Raw genomic sequence first — 20337 nt, 5'->3', positions numbered from 1 at the left:
TGCTTTTGTAATAACTATACTTTACTGCTTTGATCTTTGTATGATTTCCTTTCTTTCTTGCATCCGTTTTGCATTTGTGATAGGGCTAAAGTGCAGAAAGTATCTGGATGTCAAAGTTTAACAAGCTGCTAAAGACCTGTCAGTTTCACGACGATTTAGAAAATAAAGACACTTACATTCCCCATGTACTCAGACAGGAGGTCCTGCAGAGCCTGGCGCACAGAATTGCATTCAGCCACAATGCGCTCCCTGCGGTCATCACGTGTGCATGAAGAGTCAGCCATGAGAGCAGCTCCACTGATAATGCTCTCAAGGCGCTCCTCCAGCGAAGGACGAAAGCGTTCCTCGCTGAAGCCCACAGGATCCAAAATGATTTGTTTCTGTTGAAAAGGAATAAGAGAAACTAAACGAAGAGCAGAGTTGGATCGTTTTTTTATTAATTACCGAGGAGCATACTTGTCTAAAAACCTTCAAAATCAGGACAAAGCAGACTTTTGCCTGCAGCTAAAGATGTAAAGGGAAAAAAAGTATTGAAAATGAAAAACAAGGACAAGAATAAATCTGTATGTGGGTTAGTATTATTCTCCCCTGCTAACATCAGTTTAATATTCCTGACCTCTTGTAAAGGTCACGGTTTTGATTAGTGTGTATTTTTGTCGACAACATTAAAAAATTCACTCAACATGTTCACTTGTATTAAAAGGATGCATGTAAAGAATGTCAGAGATAAAGTTGAAAGTAATTACAAATTCACAAGCTCCTAAAGAAGATCCTTCTTCTTTAGGAAAAGTCTAGAGTTGGATATCTTTATTTCTTATGAGGTTTTTGTTCAAGGACCTATAGAGTGTGAATAAAGGTTGAGTGAGATTAGTTGTCCTTTCTCTGATACAGGTATTTCATCATCATTACAGCCAATGTATGACTTTATCACCTGGGTTCACTGATCTTCCTCCATTTTTCAGTTGCTTAAAAAAATGGCTATTTGGTTGAGTGAAAATATTCCCGTCTTAAAAAAGAAATGCAACACCCCCGTGGTTTGGAATCTACAAGAGAGCAACCCAGGTAACTTGGATAATGTCACTTTAGCAAAATATCTTCATCAGTGCCTCTTAGGCCTTAAAATGGTCTTCCAGTCCACTGATGTTTAAGCCGACTTGGACATTAAATTCAACCCGACTACTTGGGAATAAATTAAATTTTCAGCCTTGATCTTCAACATATCAATAGCTGAAACTGATTTAAAAGTCTGTGTCATGAGCACATAAAATAGCTGACAGCTGTGTATGTGGGGGTGGGCGTGTGTGTGTGTGTGTGTAAAAGTCACTGTTTGATGCCAGAGTTTTCACTCTCTCTGCATCTTTGCTAGCATTTCTACATCAACATAAGAGAAGCTTTAAATAAAGATACTGAAGCTATACTAAATAACTGACATGTGACATTTTACCAGCAATGCAATAGTTTTCTTAATATCATAACAGATTAATATTATGGCATTTCTGTTAAAGGTTGCAATACCTTTAAAAATCACGTACCGGCCCATGGGTAGGTTCATATGCATCAGTAAAACACTTAAGAGTTAATAAAATTCACAGATATGTTTCCATTTGCGTAATGAGACACCAGTATAACCTTGTCTTGTTTCTTTTATTTCAGCAGCACAAGACGACTCTAATTAGGTTCGACTTTGTAGGGCAAGCCTGTTAACAGCTACAAGTAGTTCTGCTGTTGATGCATTCCAAAAGCATTAGACAGATTCTAGCTGTGGCTCTAATGTTTTTCAGGTTAGTGGCACTAAAGAAAAAAAGGCCTCAATATCTGGACCCTGCTTTTCAGATGCTTTGTTGCGACAAAATATTTAAACTGCTTAGTTATTATAATTGTAGTTTATTTAGGCAGATCGCCCTTCATCGCAGGCACCTCCAGCTCCCTCCATTCATTCCCATCTGACCTCCTATGCTTGCGTGTCATATCACCATGGCAACAGGCAAAGGGAGAGACATGGAGGAGAAAACAGAGGGAGAGAGAGAGAGTCAGAGGTTGACTCATTTACTAATTTTGACTAGCACTTGAAAGTAGACTTTAGAGAGGTGATTTTCAGACAAAAAGCAGATGCGAGTTTTTTGGGGATAAGAGGCTTTCTGTTATCTGCTGTGGTACAACCAATCTAGCACATTTATTTTTAGTAACCTGCAGTTACAACAATTAAGAATTTTAAAGAATGTAGTTAAGATCCCCAGACTTAAATAAACATGAAAAGTAAGAGGAGGAAAACTTTGCGAACAAATTGTAATTTGAACAAAGTTTTGCTGTTAGTGCTGTTAATCCGCCTACTGATTTCCAAAAACTGTCCAAAATTAAATCACACCTATTTGGTAAGAGAACTTCTCCACACACTAAGTTCTCTTTCCTCCCACATTTAATTAGAGATGCAAAGAGAAATCAGCAGGTGATCAACACAATTATCAACTTTAGTGGCTTTGACTGGTGAATCTGTTGGATGAAAAAATATGATCAATCTGATTAGTGAACGCAGCAAACCTAAATGGCTGCCAGGCTGCACAAACAACACCTTTAGTGTAGAAGCAGCTGCTGAGTGAAAAAGTTCAAGTTGACTGTTGTCACTATCAGTGAGAACAGTCACTGAAATGAAGTTAGAAATGAAGTTAGAAAGCACAGAGGTGCAACCAGCTGTTTGCTAAAATGTTTTCAGCTCCTTGGCTGCTGATCAATGATGGGAGAAATGGAATAATATTTTAAAACAATGGTTTTTGTTTTATCCTTGCATAATACAGATGTTTTAGAAAAATCTAAGTAGCCTAAAATCACCATCAGCATGTCAAATCAACCAGAGTGCTTTGATAAAAGCATTAAATGTAGAGGTGAAAGAACATGTTCCTGTTTGTTATTGCTCTATAGGTTTTTTGTAAAGGGTGTTAATCTTGTATCTATTACACTTCTGTTGCATTACAAAATAAAAGGGACAAGTTTTTCCTTCATCCATGCACCAAAAGGAAAAAAAAAATCAGTTTCATTGTGCAAATAAATATAGTACATACAGCTATGAATGCACTACATCAAAATACCAACAGAATACAATAGACAATGCTGCTTGTCAAATGACTAAATATTTGAATAGTACTGGCTCAGTTATTGAAATTGGCACAAAAGAAGATGATGAAAACACATGCTTCTACAGAGCTGCGTTACTGTAGGCCTGCAGAATGTCTTTGGAGTTCAATTGAACACACCTTCTGTAAATAATATTATGCATTGCATGTCAGAGAGGTTAGTGCCATAGAAAATCTAATCATCCTTGTATTTATCTCCCTAGGCAGCATTGGGTTGATTAGCTCTATTTTTAAGCCATCAGTTATCTTGATGTTTTGTTTCATGTCAATATTATGAGTAGTGGGTCAGGTGTTTAGTACACCTATTAAATTTGTTTCTGTAATTTTATATCTAGGATATCTTGTAAAAGTAATAAAAAGTCTCCATAATTGAGTTTATATCCACACACATCGTATACAAAGTCCTGAATAAGCAGGGGAAAGAGAAGGGTTTTATTCATGTATATACCAAGTTATGTTATTTTGTCATAAGTATAGTTTAATTTATGAAACTCATGGCAGTATAAATCTAATTGATTTGAAACTGAAGTAAATTTAAAAAATGAAGCAGTAGTGACTCAAGAGCAGACTCACTTTACCCCACAGCCATGTTCCACATTGTCTGCTCTTCCTGTCCTAATTTCCACCTCAAGTTCAAACCCCTTAGGGTTTTTGGTCACTTCATGATTCAGTGAAGTTTCTGCTTTAAAATTGCTAAATCTAAAACTTATAATCCGCTTTTTAAAATGTGAATTTAGAAAGGTATGGATGATGTGCTTTGATTAACAGCTGCGCGCACACACTTCCTCGGCAAACAGGCTGTGACGTGTAAATCACTCATTTGACTTACATCAAAATTGTTGAGAGCATAAGCGAGCTCTCCGGCCCCTCCAGGCTGGGCCAGGGCTGAGTCTTCTGTGGAAGTTGCCTGGGCAGCATTGGAGATTCCAGAAACGGCCTGCTGCAGCTGCTTGTAGATCAGGTCACGGTTGGCCTTGTAGGCTGCCACGTCAGGATGCTGCAGGCAGGCGCAGGATGCCGTGTACAGCATAGGGACATTCCTTTGCAGCACCCCCCGTGCTGCAGCCATTTGGTCCTTGTGATGGACGTCCTTTAGCTCCTAGGAGGGTGAAATGAAAAGGGATGAAACAGGGGTTAAAGCAAAAGCTGGAATGCTTACAGGGATGATGGACTTTCAATCTAAAATGGGCCTGTCATGCCCTGATGGAGACACAAAGAGTTGTTAGAAATAACCCAGATTTATTTCTGCTCCCTCTGGTAATACAATAGTCATAATCAGGCCATTATAAAGTCCCTTTGCAATTTAATGCATTGCTATTCAGATTTTAGTGAGATTCTATAGTCATAGGAAAATGAGGCACCTGATTAATATTGAGCAAATAAAGAGCCTGAACATTAAAAATGAGGGTCTCACCACCAGTATGAACTCTTAGGTTATCACCCCTTAACTACCAACCACAGCTAAGCTTGAATACTTTGTATAGCCTCCCCTTCCATTAAAAATTGTTCACATAAAATCTCCTTTTTACAAAATGTGACTTTGATCCATTTGCACTTACTTTAGAAATACATGGATTTTACATTTGCAAAAGCATATATTTAGAATTGAAGAATATTTAGGATGATTAATTCATGTTAACACAATGTTGAACAATGCATCATATTAATTCAAATTAGGTGAATTTAAATTGCATTAGCTTTCCTGGAACAAGTAATGAGAACAGGATTAAAACTGAATACGTCCCTCTTTTCACTTAATAAGGTACCACTTGTGTATATTGTAATCATCATTAAATAGGCAAGTTCCCAACCTTGTATAGTTACAAGTCTGGTTGGCATGTACCATCTAGGTACATGCCAAGCAAATAAAATGAAATCCAGGCTTTTCAGTTCAATCCAACTCTTGGCTACTTTACATTACCTGCTGTCTCTTGGCAGCCATCATGTTCAACTTGTCCACCTCTGGTTTCAAGGCCTTATACTGGATCCCCAGCTCCTGCTCTGTTCCTGCGTTCCGCACTTTCAACAGATTGTCCTCCACCTGAGACAAAATTGAAAAAACTGAAGTTCCAAACAGCAACTAAATATTGAAACTATGGAAGACATCTTAAACATAAATAATATACATCTCATTGTCAAAATGCCACAATTGTTCAAAGGTACATTTCAATGATAATAAAATTCCAATGGAAACTTTGAGGTACCTTTTAGTTCTAAAACAGGGATTACAACCTAAACCAGGGAAACACTCAAGTCCCCAATATGTGTAAAAATTATTGAAATTCCAAGTAGTACTTTTCTGTGTTGAAGTATTAAATATGGTGTGTTATTAGAGCAATAGAATCATAGCACACCAGTGGTGCATGAAGTATGAAAACCCATAGGAAAGTCAAGTTTGGATTGGCTTTTTGGGTTATGGCATCTTATTTTACACCAGGGGAGCAATACTCCAGATTTCAGCATCTTCATGGTTCTTGAGAGTCCAACCAAAAACACCAGGAGGAGGCAACAGCATCAACAATATCACAATTCAAGACAAAATAAGTAGGGCAAAGTCGTAAAAATCACCCCCCACACCCTTTTTTGACAGTTTATCATTCTATCTCAGAAATACAATTTATTGAACTTGCATTAAACAAGCGCATCGGAAATGTTTTTTTGTTGTTTTTTTACATGTCAATGTTATTGCAGACAGGGCCTTAACGGGAAATAGAGATAATAGATTTCACAGCATTTGCACCTTCCAAACAAAGTTTTATCTGATTGCTAGTCCACAGGAAAGCCAATTTTGTATAGAATATGAAGTTGTGTTTATGAATTGGCATAACCACAGGTAAGGTCGGTGCATATTTCTTCAGAAACCCATGTGATATTTTTTTCACATTAGTTGAGTCACTAGTTAAGAAAAGCAGCAATTTCAATTGAAAGTCACATTGAGAAGCAGAGCTAACTGCCTGGATTTTATTTACAGAGCCGTAAGATAAATGCTACAAGTATGTCATATATATATATATATATATATATATATATATATATATATATATATATATATACACATATTCTGTTCATTTTGATCAGGATTTAGAAACACCACAGTGGCGGTACATGTGGGCTGCAGACTTCTCAGGATGCCCATCCTCTGTATTCAGATGACATTTTGGTCCTTTTCTGTGGCAGCATGCGCTACACCACCGTGTCGGACCCCGGCCAGCGACCATAATCCTCATTTTGCTCTCCTGGGGGGTCAGAACACTTCAACACCACCAGGAGGAGAGCTGCTGCATGAACTTTTATACCAGGCTCACAATAAACACATAATACAAACCTGCGATACAGCTCAACAGCGGAAAAGATACCAAGCTGCAATCCATACAGTGGAGAGTGAGTGGCATTTGCCACAATGTCAACAGCAACTTAAAAAATTGACAAATTCTTTACTGGCTAAAACTGGTGAGTTTTAAACATTTTACTTGAGCTAAAAAAAGAAGCATGTCAAATGATCATACCAGTTTGAGTTGCACCAGGAGTTTATAGACATCCGACATGTCTGCCAGAACCAACAGATGTGTGACAGCGGAAAGAAGGGCCCGGGCAGCGCGGACCATATTGCCCCTCTTCACAGAAGAGCAGGGGTCTTCTGCAAATTCCCCAGAGGCCTGTCGCATTGATTCACCTGAGTGAAACAAAAAAAGGCAAAAAAAATATCAGTTTCACACTTTTTTTGTGTAAAGTGAAGTGTTTCTTTAAATTCCAGTACAAACTCAAAAGACTACCAGAATAGAATATAAAAAGGCATTCATTTTGTTACAAAAAAAGCTGAAAGAAATGAGTGTAACAACTTTTATTGTCCTCAGTATTGGTAGCAGTGATAATCTACAGATGATACATGTTTGAAATCAGTCACAGTCCATTCTCCACAACATGTTTACTGCGTCAAAAGTCATTATTAGCAATACGGGAGTGTGCAGGAGCAGCAGTCGTCTGACGCATCTTTCCTGCTCAGCTGGGGTCAGCATGTATCACACAGTGTTCCTACTTCCCAATGGACATGCTCACAGACAAAAAAAAAAAATGGAGGTCAAAACCACAACAATGGCTCACTGTCTGGTTTTTCCAGCATTGTTCATTGGCTCATATTGGATGGGACTTCACAGTTGACTTGGCACACAAATTGCCTTTGTAGCCTCAAATCATGAACAAGACAGTAAATCCGTCCTTTACTTCAGCGAAAGCGACAGGCAAACTTATTCTATGAAAAGACCTTACAACAACACCGGCGTTTTCCACAGACAAAAGAGACAGGTATTTATCTTGTTTATTTTTTCTGTAATGCTAAACAGACTTGGATGAACTGGAGGAAGCAGCAAAAGTAAAACATGAATAATTTTCTTGCACTAGTAGTGTGCTGTAGACAGCAGACAAATACAAAGTTCCGTTGCATTTCCTCTCTGCTTATCTTTTTATCATCTTGATAAGTTACTCTTCTGGGTCAATGTGTGTACTGAATGAGAAGGAAAATTATCAATTTATACTAAAAATTATAATAAGAAAATAAAAACAACATTTCTTCTTAAGGTTATAGTGAATATCACCACATTCATTTTTTTGAACTTGCATGTAAAATCTACATGATAATTTAGGCTATTCTACTATTAACTTAATTAGCCAACTTCTATTTAGCTTACTTAATTTAAATGACAGTTAAATCTCATCTTTAAATTTTGATTTTCTGGCTCATAGACAGTATTTCTACCCTTTAGCTTAAATATTGCAGTGTTATACACAAACTAAATACAGAATTTCAAATCATAAGGTTTCGCCGTAGTTGAATTAAACTTAGACTGAACTTTTGATAGTCAAACGTTAGTTGTCATTCGGCATATTAGAATAATGTCAAAAAGTAACTCTGCACTATTTTGTTTTTTCTTCCTTTTGCTTTGGAGAGCATGCAACTCAATCACATGGAAAGAGGAAAAAACAAACATGCAAGAGTGATTTATTTTCTAGTTTAGAAGTGTGTCCTGAGTCACACACGGGTCTTATTTTTAAAAATGCGACCTCTCTTTGAACCAACACATCGGGAGTCCTGCAGCTCGTACATCATTTTCTGGGTGACACTCATCAGCATCATGAATGGCAGTCAGCCAGTAGACATAAAAACATGGATGACAGCTTCACTGGAAGCATTGAGAGGAATAACAGTGAGGCTATATACCTTATGAGTGCTTTATTTTTATTTTTTTTTACAAAATGAGGGGGAAGGTATGTGAGGTGCGGTGTAGCTATGGCAACTTAAACTTTTAAGTGACAGATAATAATGATGTCTATTTTGTTGCCGATTACCAAGGAAGGACACTGGGTATTGTGAATCATCAACCTGGGCACAATCATAAACCTTCAGATATTACATGACCAGCTTAGAGCAACAGCAGAAAGCAATGAGGTCAGTCTGATACTATATGTTAAAGACAGTCAACTGGCTCTCAATTAAAGCCAGTTCAAAACAAAGACCTCAGAAATATCTAGAAAAAAAACCTGCTGTGCTACAGGAACCTTCACATAAGATTTCAGAATCTAATTTTCAAACTCATCAAGTGTTCACATTTTTCTTCTTTATATTTAGTGAGGAAAGAAAATGTTAAGCAATCTATAAAAAATAAATTCATTCCAAATTAAATGTATAAAAGTTTAAAGTAGTTACCGTACTTCTGTTACTCCTACCGGTTTTACAGGTTGCCAAGCCAGTAAGAAACCTGCAGACCAAAACAGACTGAATACCAGTAAACCCATGAGTAGTCTAAACTGAACCTGCAACATCTGTCAACCATTTATTTCATTTCATTATTCCCCTAATCAAAGCTGAAGAAGTCCCATCTCAGCCTGTCAATTGTAAAGCTTTGTTGCCAAGGCCAGAGAAGTTACCGGTACTTTGAGACACATTTCTAGAAAACGTCAGAAATTAGCTTTTAAAAGCTGGATATAAAGGTTCTTGGGCCCACACTGTAACATAGGTATTTAAACATTTTTGACACAATCAGGGTCATTTACATATAAGTGAATATTTGAGGTTGAAACCTCAAGAGGAAATTAAATTAAAAATGATCAACTTCACCATGCTCAGTCATTCTGATTTCATGTCATCTGTCTCATCCTCTTAAATAAATAAACAACTTGCATGTTTCAGTATGTCCTAGAAAGAATTCTTTCCAAATGTCTACTACCTTTGTGATTCTTTCTAAATTCATTCTCAAACACCTCACTGTTCCTGAAAAAAAGCACACTTTGAGAGTTTTTACCTCAAGTAGCAAATTTCACACCAAAGAGGATTGTTACCACAACCTGGCAGCACTTGGTTACAGTGTGCTCACACATCAAAAAACAGTATATCAAGTTCAAAATTCACTGATTTATTTGAGCATTTGGACTGGATCCAATGGAATTTTAATATTCTTAAGCCTTTCTAAAAGAAAAAGGTTGTAAGTATACACTATTACTGTCTTCCTAGCCAGGAGGTTGATGCTGTACATTTACTGGATGTAAATGAGGGTATTTTGAGTCCAATACATTGTTATTGTGACTTTTTTTTAAACTAAAGATGCACATAATTAATGTCTTATCCTGAAATAGCATCAATAGAAGGTTCCAAATGTGGTAAGGTTACTAAACAAGCATGTTCCCTATAAGGCTGTTTAAAAAAAATAATAATTAGCCTAAAAGTATTATCATATTATCCATTCTGAGCAGGGGACACAAATATGGGCTTGTAGCCCAACTACGGTGGTGATATGTTCCGATAATCTCTATGGATCTCATTATCTCCAGCTTATCCAGTTGACCCTGCTTTTTATTCCATTGTGTTGCCCGCCCCCATTGCTGTCCTGATTCCTGTTTACATTAGATGCCTGCCGTACTAAAAAGCTCTACCAGGGGCTTTAGCTCAAACAGCCTCTTCACCAGTCTGTAAACTTTCCAGCTAAACTACTACTGCAACATTTGTATGCAGTGCACATAAAATCAAAAGGGCCTTTCATTTCATCTCTGTGGATCATTGGGTTTTTCTAATATCCAGTTAGTGTTGCTTTAGCTTCTTCTCCGTCCCTCTGCACCAATAAGTGTTTTTATTACTGCTTCACACTGTATTTTCCAGGTGTAGTTTCCGCTGCTTCCGTCTTTTCTTTTCCCCCGACAGCCGTTTCATCATGCTTTATGGATGTGGGATTTGTGTTCATAGATGTTCTGTTGGTACAGATAAAATGATCTCTAACTAAAACCTAAACTAAAACTAACAGTCAAAGTCACTTTAGACTGTTTAGAGCTGTCAACCACAGTCAAAGTCATTCAACCAAACACTTTGTTGAGGCGGACTGTATAATGCTACACTACAAAAATTGCAACAGACGATTCAACAAAAGTAAACCAAAATAAATTAAAAAAAAAAGTTTGAACTTATTTTTTGCAAAATTGATGACAAATCTGAATCAGTTTTAATGATGGTGTTCAAACCAATACCAAGTGAACACTTGAACATCTGTGGCAGAGGATGCAAGTACAGCTAAAAAAAATACATCCAACATCAACATGTAAAAAGCTCAGCTCTTTATGCTTGACTTAACATTAATACAGTGTAGGACTGATTTGTTGACAATTGATTTAATAATTGGGTAGCAATATGAGATAAGTAGGATTCCACCCCTCCCTTTTACACAGAATTTGAACTGGGCGAAGTTAAAACTACCACTTAAGGAGTTCTGGGTTGAAAATATTTACAGACAAAGAAGGTTTTTCATCTTAGTGCTAATATTAAGCCAAAATTATACAAAGAATATAAACTTTGTTCTTTCAGCGAATGTCATGTCTTAGAGTCTGAATGAAGAATTAACGATTTATCAATTGCTAAATTAGTTATTTCAATAATTGATTGTTTCAGCCCTTATTACATCATCCTTGGGTTTTAAGCTGTATACAAAGAGTTCTATCAAACTAAAATATGTAAAAAGCAGACTTCGACTACTAGCTCATGCAGAACATCCACTTTACTCCGACACCTCAAACCCGTAACAGTTTGTGCAAATGACCGCCAACACAGACCTCAAGCAGAGTCAGCCTCCTTAGGCTGTTATTCCCCAGCCCCCCATGGAGAAAAATCAATAAGGCCATTTTTGGAAGGGAGATAGTGATCTGTGCTTCTTTAATAAACTTCCATCTATCTAACGCTCATCTGCAGCCCACTGTGTGCATGATGAAATGATTAAAATGTAAGTCACACAATAAGCCTCTCAAGCAGAAGGACAGCAAAGAGACAGGTGGGAAGGGCAAGAGGGAGAGAGCAAGGACACATGTAGGGAGAAACAGCTGAGTAAAGAAAGTCTTCCATGGTGAAAGATGTGTGCATCACATGCTTTACATAGATGTAACATGAATGCTAAAATGAAAATAGTGTAAAATATCAAACTGCTTGAGGGAAAAACCACTTTTTTCCAACACCTATTTTGAAACGTTTAATAGTCATCCAATAGCCCATTATCAATCATAATCCAGATTTAAACAGCTGCTGGGCTACAGTTGGGTAGGAAAGTGCTTCCTGAATCCAAGGTGGTGTTACCCTAGTCAATGGCCGTATTATCAGTCTAAACACGCTCCACTGAGCAGCGTGGCATAGCTGACAGCCAGACCTAGGCACCAGCAAACAACAGGCAGTGAATTCCAGCCCAGTGACAGCTCACCCAAACTACACTAACATTCCTGGGCACCGAGTGCTGCACATGCTTTCAGCGACATGTCGTCCACCGCCCCACAACACAGAGCAGAACCTGAGCAGAGGAGATCTGGGAGGAAAAGACAGTGTGACACAGATGTCATGTCACATGGTAATAACAGCCCACCCTCAAGCGGAAGCTCTCTGGTTCGAAAGGTTCAGATGTTCGGTCAGAACTGCAAGTGAGACTGGCTTGTGTGCTTCTAAGATGACGGAAAGTAGCGTCACAAGAAGAATTTTTATTTCACTGGCTGCTGAGCTGATGGTCGACTTCTGTCTGGAGACGAGAAATTAAATTGGAAGTAGAAGCCGAGTGGGTGGACTCCTACCCACACAGGAGGATACTAACATTTAAATAAATCTACAGTCAGAGGCAGCTGGAAACCATGTTCCTTTATCATTTCATGCCCCACACTACTCTGATCTCTGTGGCAACAGCTAAAAGGGAGGCATTTTAATTAAAAAGCAGAAACAGCGGTGGATAGAACAGCGTCAGTTCTCTTCCTCAATCCAACAAAGAAGAAACTTTTAAAGCAGATGGGCAGGCAAATCTTTACCACAATCCACCTCCAGACGGCAAACGGTTCCAAGTGTGACAAATTTGACAGGACGATCATCACAGTTTGTTAAAACTGACAGGTAAAAAAAACAATTCCTGATCTTTCATCTCATGCAAAATTAAAACACACACTTCTGCTCCCAAGCACACTCGGTGTGGGTAAAATGGGGCTTAGTAATGTCTGAAAATATCGTCAGTGTTTGTGTTAATGTGTTAAGATACAAACTGAAACATTTAGTAATCCCAAGATTTGATAGTAACACCAATAATTTTATTAACAGTCAGTTGTTAGTCCTTAATTAAGCTTAACTCTAAATAACTGGTATTGTACTGCAAGCGATTGCATGTCTGCTGCACCATCAGCGAGCTATTCAGCCACAATTTGCGCTACCAGTTTGATCAAATCTGTCTGTTTTCCATCCATGACTTGCTAAACTACTATAAACCACAGACATTATGTTGAACAGAATTTAGCTCTTAGTAAATAATACTCTTTGCAATAATTCAGTGACAGACTGTTGGCTGCTTTTTTTCTTGCCGATATCCCAGAAATGTAGTTTACGTGTTCAAGACGCATTTTCAGTGAATGTTTCTTTTAAAAGGATAGTACAGGATGTTTGAAGCGACATCCTGTTAAAAGGTTATGAGGAGATTATTTTGAACAACAGAATTTAGCTCTCCCGAAAAGGGTTTTTACTCTTTACAATAATTCAGTGACAGAGACTGTTGGCTGCATTACCTCACATTATCATGTGAAATGATCATACAGCTGAGACAGGGTGACAAAACAGTCATTAAATTGTAACATTTGCATGTAAAAGAGTTTCTGAAGCAGTAGAAACATTTTTTGTTTTCACACATCTGACTAGAATTCCGCCAGAATAAGTTACTAGACAAATTATCAAAACACCGTCATCAGGCTTAAGCTAGGATTTCAACTAAGTAGATGAAAATATTTTGGGATCTTCACCATTAGGTTGATTTGTGTCAGATAAGATCAGTAATAAAATCCCTGGAAACTTTAATTTTCAGACAATCAGCTGCATAAACCATGAAAAGAAAAACACATTTAAAAAAAATAAGTTAAATCTAAATCCCTTTAGCCATTTTCCGCAGAGATATTAAATAAGGTAAATTGCATTTTTATTTTGTTCTTTCCATTTATTTTGAAAGCTTAAGTCTTCACTTTTTTATCAGCAGCGTTAATAGACAATATAAAGTACAATTATATTATCAACCTAAAGATTACAAGAAACAATGTATGCTTAATGAAGCTTTTATGGGCCAGTTGCAAACCAACATAAAAAATAAAAACCATAACAAAATATTATTTCAAGGTCTTCTCTTAGGAAAGCAATATCCATACAACTTATGAAATATTTATCGTCTATCCTTTCTAGGGAGGCACTTCATACCAAATACTGTGGCGTGCGTCTTTTAAGTGTGTTTTTTTTGTAAATGTACCTTGCTTGCGGACATCCTCCACTGCAGCAGTGAGTTCATCCTTAAGGAATTGACTTTCCTTTGCGATCTTTTCTCCCTTTTCTAGGAAGTTCTGGGTAGCAGACTCGACTGACGCAGCCAGAACATGAGCCTTCTTAGAGCGCCCCTTCTTCTTGTTAGAGGGGCCTTTGTTGCTTGAGTTGACCAAAGTGGTGACCTTTGCAGAAATTCAAACAAATGCATATCAGATATGTATTTGACAGAATATACGATCCATTATATTGCCTATGATAATGCTGCATTTATTTTAAAGAAGGCAGAATCCAACCATTTTAATATTCTTTTGTCATTTGAGAAAATATTGACAAAGAAGCTAATATTGAATATTTATTTCTAGGATTTGTAATTTTGTTTCATAAACTTGAGTTAGAACATTTAATATGAGTTTCCATTACCTGGGTAACAAGGGGCTCCAGTAGCCTCTCCACTGCCAGAGTACGAATCTCCAGGCTCTTTGGGTCCCATTTGAAGTTGATGTTAGGTGTGTTGATGCTAGTCATATTGTCTGGTACTAAAAGACAAATAATTAAAAAAAAAAAAAAAGTTATTCAACACATTACAAAATAAAGTTTTGGTCTAAAAACAAAGGTGAAAAAAATTTATGAAAAAAGGTAAAATAAAAAAAGCAACACAAAAAAACTGATTTAAGAGCAAGGTCAGAGAAATATAGACAATGACAGCAGTACTTAGTTTAAAAAAATATATATAATAATTTAAACTATATCAAACCCGTCTTCACCAGACAAAAGAAAACTTGGAAAACATTTTTAATTTTCAGAAGGCAAATGCTTCTCCATCTCTTTTTTTTTAACATATGGGTTTGACAAAGTCTGCTATAGAGCATAGTTTTGTTTTGTTTAACTTCAACCCTGTATTGTAAAGCCACTGATGATGAAATGCTAGATTCCCCTTCCACAGTCAAGCTACATCCGCCTCCTGCTGCAACTTTAAAAGAAGCATTTAATCTCAGTTTGAAATGCTGAGCTTTTTTTTCCTCTTTCCCAACGCAGAAAGGTTGCATAAGTGATCTTCAACGGCTCGCAGCAAGAATGCAAACAGATATGGGAGGATTACATGAGAAAAGTGGCCACACATCAGATCAACACTGATCCTAGCAGAGCTACACAGTAAAAGACAGTTTATGGAAATAATCAGCGATGCCATGTCATTATTATTCGCACAATATGAGTTTAATGTTAAATGCAAGAGCATAAATACAAGTAAAAGCAGCGTTATGAACATGTACTTACAATGGCATGTTGATTAACTTTGTACTTGAAATTGCTAATGCTAATTAAACTCCAGATTAATGTTGGCAAATGTATGTCTGTTAGCCAAAGCAACAGTAAAAATACATTTGTATCAAGTAATAAAAAAATGCAGTCTATAAATGACACTGGCTAAATGTCTCATTTTTCTAGATTGATTTTTTTTCCCCCACCAGAATATTTTTTAAGCAATGTACATAAGCTAAGTAAATACAATCAACATGGGATTGATGTTATATGGTTACCATCAATTATGGTATCCATATTGATCAATTATAAATGCAAACATAATTGAATCTTCCTGATCATCAGATCCAAAGGGTCTGATGATCTTTGCTGATCCAAAGGGTTAAAGCCAGTCTGACTTGAAAAACCCACATTTTGTCAGTGACAGAATTTAGATGTGTGCTGAGCTGTTAAAAATAAAGATTTTTTAAACACTAGTTTCCTATTGTGAACATCCTTTCATGATACTCAGTGAGTTTATCTGAAAATGTTCAAAATATGAAAAAGGTCCTTTATAGAGTATACACCCTTCCCTTAGAGAAGGGCAGTCAACAGTTGCACACAATAACACTGTGGCCCAATTTCAATTTTTCTTTTCAGACACCCACTGCAACTCTATTGATTAACTATCAAACATGGGGCAATCAAGGGCAATCAGCAACCCCCAAAGGCTAGAAGTGAAACTAAAAAGTTGGTCAGCTGTAATGCGAGAACAAAGTCATCACTAGCTCATAACCTAGATTATCAACAAAAGAGCCAATAATACAAAAAACATAATGAGAGATTATTGGGGTGGGTGGATGGGGGAGCACTGATGATATATTACTGCCATAGCTCCAGCAGGAGTTAGTGTGGCTTTAGAATAAGATTTAAAAACATCGCCTGGTGATATTAAGACAGTGTTTAAGAACCGAGTCGGAAACAATATTTATGGATTCAGAGGGAAAAAAAACATGAGTTGTGAGCACAGTTGTAAGCAGCACATTGACCTACTTAAACTCTGCATCTGATGATTTCAAAACAAAACTACAGGAAGGTAAGAGATGATCACATGATGTTATTCTGGTGCCGATCTCACATTTTATTCTCAAAGTGTTGTTACTGATTTTTTATATTTTACAGCTCTAGAAACAAAACCTGGAAGTTTTAAACATGGTGCTCACAACATTTTGATTGGATGCAGTTCTTAATGAGCCTGCCCTCCTTTTGGCCAAACGGGGGACATTCTTCAGACCCAACAGCCATCTAGGGCCTAGCATCGATTGTTGGTACTAGAGACAGGGTGTGATCTTAGTGGAAACACAAAGGAATGGCTCTATGTTTTTGGAAGAATCAACCCAGTTATTTTAGAATCTAACAGGCCAGTGTTTATCAATCCTGGTAGTCAGGGACCACTGCCCTGCATGTTTTAGACGCATTTCTGTTCCAGCACACCCGATTCAAACAATAGCTGTAACTCCTGCATCCAATCAAGTTTTGAAAAGCCTGTTAATCAGCCATTTATTCAGGCCAGGTGTGTGCCAGAAGGGCAGTGGTCCCCGAGAACCAGAACTGAGAAACGCTAACCTAGGTCTTGTTTGCTGGACATCCTTTGGTGGGAAAAAAAAAACTATGTTAATGCAATATATAAGATTGCATTTCCTAGGCTCTGATATGAATTATTAACCCAAATTTGCATTTCAGTTGGTTATAAGTGCAACACTGTTAACCTTGTTAAGTTTGAATAAAAAAATCTGTTTCAGCTGATACATTTCTACATGTTAAAAATTACTTCCAACTTTGTATTTCCATCACAACAGACAAAAAATAAAAGCACTGATGTAAGTAAACCTGTACACACGAACTCTCTGAAATGCACATTTCTCCCTCCCAAAAACAACTGCAATTGTCTTTTTTTTCTCTTTTTTTCTACGTGGGCCATTTCCTCCTCATGTGATTCCAAAACGCAGGAGGAGCTGAACTTCAAATGTGTTTACCCAATCCACTTGGGTGGGGCATTTAACCTCGTACGGTAAAGTCTTCCCAAGTGAAAAAAAACGAAACTAAAACTGGGTCCGTACCAACAAATATGAGTTGGAAATCCAGAAATGTTGAATGATAGAACAGTTACCAAAATACACCGAACTCACATTTTAGTCGACACGCATGAATGTGTGTCGACTGAACTCAGCTGCTAACGTAATAGGTGCTGCTCCTTTAAGCTACTCAGGTAACACCTGTTGCCCCAAGCAACTCAAAAGTATTACTGTTTTATTTTTACCTGTTTAAATAAAGGTCCATTTAGAGTATGAAAATAACACAGCTGATCAGCTTCACGTCAATGGGGAAGTAAAACAAACCTCAGCAAGTTCTTCATTTTTAGTCAGCTTAGCTTGACGTACATACGCTAATACCTGCTAACATCACCCAAGCATTCCATACCCAGCTACTGCTAACGCTAGCTGAACAACAACAAATCCCGAGCTTAGCCTTTTTTCTCCAGCCTTGCTGCTAAGAAAAAAAACTTTTTAAGTTAAAAGCTGATAAACAGAATCGAGTGTATTTAGATACAATTTAATAATTCTCAGCGAGAGAAGTTTATATGCTGTCAATTCTAGGATAACAATCGCTTAGATTTAACTGGAGTTTAAAAGTTCAAAATGGAGGAATGGGAAGTATGGAATTCTTCGCCTCAAAAGTTTCCCTCACCTTAAAGGCTTCCGTCAGTTGCGCTCGCCTGTCGACAAGTGAAATCCTCTTCCTCTCGACTGAATGTGACAAAATGTCAAAACGTTTGGAAAAGTTTAGAAGCCGTAAAAGGCGCGTAGGGAGTTTCGGTTAAGACCGTTTCGATGAGATAGACTGTTGCCCAACAATGGAGGAGACGAATCGGCGGGGGCTGAGTGGGGGGAGGCCGCGGGGCGGTGACCGAGTTCCTGAACTTCCTGGCAGGGAAGGGAGCGCGACCACACGCCACAGCAGGCCCGTGGAACATGGAGGTGTTCTGGGCGTGGCCCTCACCGTACGTAGCCATATATGGTTTAATTAGTGCTTACGTAAAAACCGAGCGAGGACTAAGTCGAGCAGTTTAATCTGTTTACAAGAGAATTTAAAAGGGAGTTGAAATGTCAAATTAAATGACATTTCAATTTAACTGAAATGGGTGAGAGAGAGTGTGAGGTTTTTTTTTAGGCGCTGGAAATGTTCAGAGTGTTCTATGGAATGTTGTCAGATTGTGTTGTGAAATCATTTGTTAGGAAAATGATTCATTCATTATTCCCATAATGACAGAAAAAATCAAAACATTAAGAACCGTGAGAGCTGGAATAACGTTCTCCGTCTCTTATTATTATTACCACACGGAATATTCTGGAACTATGGCACTCATGATACATTTAACACTGGCGATACTAAATATATATTAAGGACGTTTTTATGTGAAAGTCACGAACTAATTATCTGTCGTGTACAGTTTAAAAGCACCAGCAGCTAGAAACATGACAACACACTGACCTTTGCTTTATCATATAGTTCTCAAAATAGAAGTGTGGAGGAGAGAATTCTCAGAACTCCCTGTACAAACGAACTGAAGTGGACAAGTCAGGAACAATAGTAACCTCTGAAGTCAGAACTTCAATCTGGGAAGCCATACACATCTCCAGACCATTTTTACTGGGGGAAGAGGTGGGGCAATTGCCTCAGTAAACGGTCCAATCAATTTTTAACAGAAAATTGTGCTCTTTTAACAATGGGCCCAAAGATCCACTTTAAAGGGTTACAAGAAAGTCTGACTGATTGGTAAAACCAGCCTTAGTGTTTATTTCTGATTCTCGGGAGTATGGTTACACAAAATGATCTAGCTGTACTGAGGGAGACTTGAAACTTGAATTTAGACCATAAATTCACCAAGAACACAGGCGACTGTGTTTTTTTTATGTGTGTGTGTAAAAGTATTTCCCTTTATCTATTTTCTGTGTGTTTTCTTGTTATAAATAACTAGATAAGAAAAGGACAAATTTGATTTGTCATTTTTGGAAAAAGCAAAATAACCAGCAAATTTAAGGACTTGGAGCAGTTGGAGCAGTTTTCAACATTTCATACTTTTATAGTTTTGGTAATTTTATGCCAAAGCTTTTAGGGCTCAGTTGATGGGAAGAGAAGTACAGAAAATTCCCTACACCATTATAACATCACTGTCAGACCAAACCATTAGTACAAGGGAGAACATCTTATGCTGCCATCACCTTTCTCCTTGAAAGTTTGATGTGCTGTGAATCCAGAAATGGTATTCCACATACCTTGATTGCAAGGACTAGCTGATTGAGCCACTGTTTCTTTCCAGCCAGTTATTTCTTTTGACCGCTGAAATCAACAAGACATTAGGAGTGATAATTCTAGATGAAAGTCCTATTGGATGAGGACTTTCTGAAATACTCAAACTAGCATTTGGCTCCTACAACCCTTCCACATTCAGTATCATTTAAATCCCTGTTTTTACCCCATCAAGGTGCTGGGTTTAAATTGATCAAGTCTAGATGTCTAGAAAAATTGAAGTTGGTAACATATAACTGACTGTCTATTTGTTAAAGCTTCTATTGTGTAAATTTGTTAAAACTCTGTCAACAGTATGACACAGATAATCTGTGACATATTGAACTAATCTGGCTTCTCCCAGTGCTTCCAGCGCTAATTAGAAACAACCAGTCAGAGCTAGGAGGCGGGTCTTAGTGCTGTCAATCACCCTCCGTGTGATTGACAGAGGGTGCTCTCCTTTCTCTTTCCTTCCACCCCTGCTCTCTGCTACACTGCAGCTACCAGAACCTGTTGGGAATGCTCAGGTTTGTTAGCATGGCAGATGTGCCTATCTCCAGCGGTCAACAGGCGAGAGGCGGGGTACACCATGGTCAGGTCGCCAGTCAAACACAGGGCAGGATGTCCCAGTTTACAATGAAAGTATATTTTTAGACATGTTGGTAACATAAGCCTAGACGTCATGAAAGAATATGACATTTGTAAACAAAGAAATTTTCACTCAGCATGAATCGCTTTGTAAAGCAACTATCTTTGAAATCAATACAAACCATATGTGACAGTAATCTTTAAAAATATATTTCACACACATTTCCCAACTGTTCCTTT

General features: G+C 37.7%; 1 protein-coding gene across 1 annotated transcript in view; it reads right to left on the bottom strand.

The window, feature by feature from the left end:
* ctnna1 (catenin alpha 1) overlaps positions 1 to 18145 on the bottom strand; it is a 73311-nt gene extending 55166 nt beyond the window's left edge. The window contains exons 1-7 of the mRNA XM_005795408.3: positions 17908 to 18145; positions 14341 to 14456; positions 13907 to 14102; positions 6635 to 6801; positions 5050 to 5169; positions 3958 to 4227; positions 177 to 380 (exon numbers count right to left, since the gene is read on the bottom strand). Of these exons, the coding sequence (XP_005795465.1) occupies positions 177 to 380; positions 3958 to 4227; positions 5050 to 5169; positions 6635 to 6801; positions 13907 to 14102; positions 14341 to 14445 (1062 nt within the window). The 5' untranslated portion in view covers positions 14446 to 14456; positions 17908 to 18145. The remainder of the gene's footprint in view (positions 1 to 176; positions 381 to 3957; positions 4228 to 5049; positions 5170 to 6634; positions 6802 to 13906; positions 14103 to 14340; positions 14457 to 17907) is intronic.
* Positions 18146 to 20337: the final 2192 nt, after the last annotated feature.

This window comes from Xiphophorus maculatus, chromosome 23, assembly GCF_002775205.1.
Source record: "Xiphophorus maculatus strain JP 163 A chromosome 23, X_maculatus-5.0-male, whole genome shotgun sequence".
NCBI classification, from domain to species: domain Eukaryota; kingdom Metazoa; phylum Chordata; class Actinopteri; order Cyprinodontiformes; family Poeciliidae; genus Xiphophorus; species Xiphophorus maculatus.
This window is presented reverse-complemented; position numbering and strand designations above follow the sequence as displayed.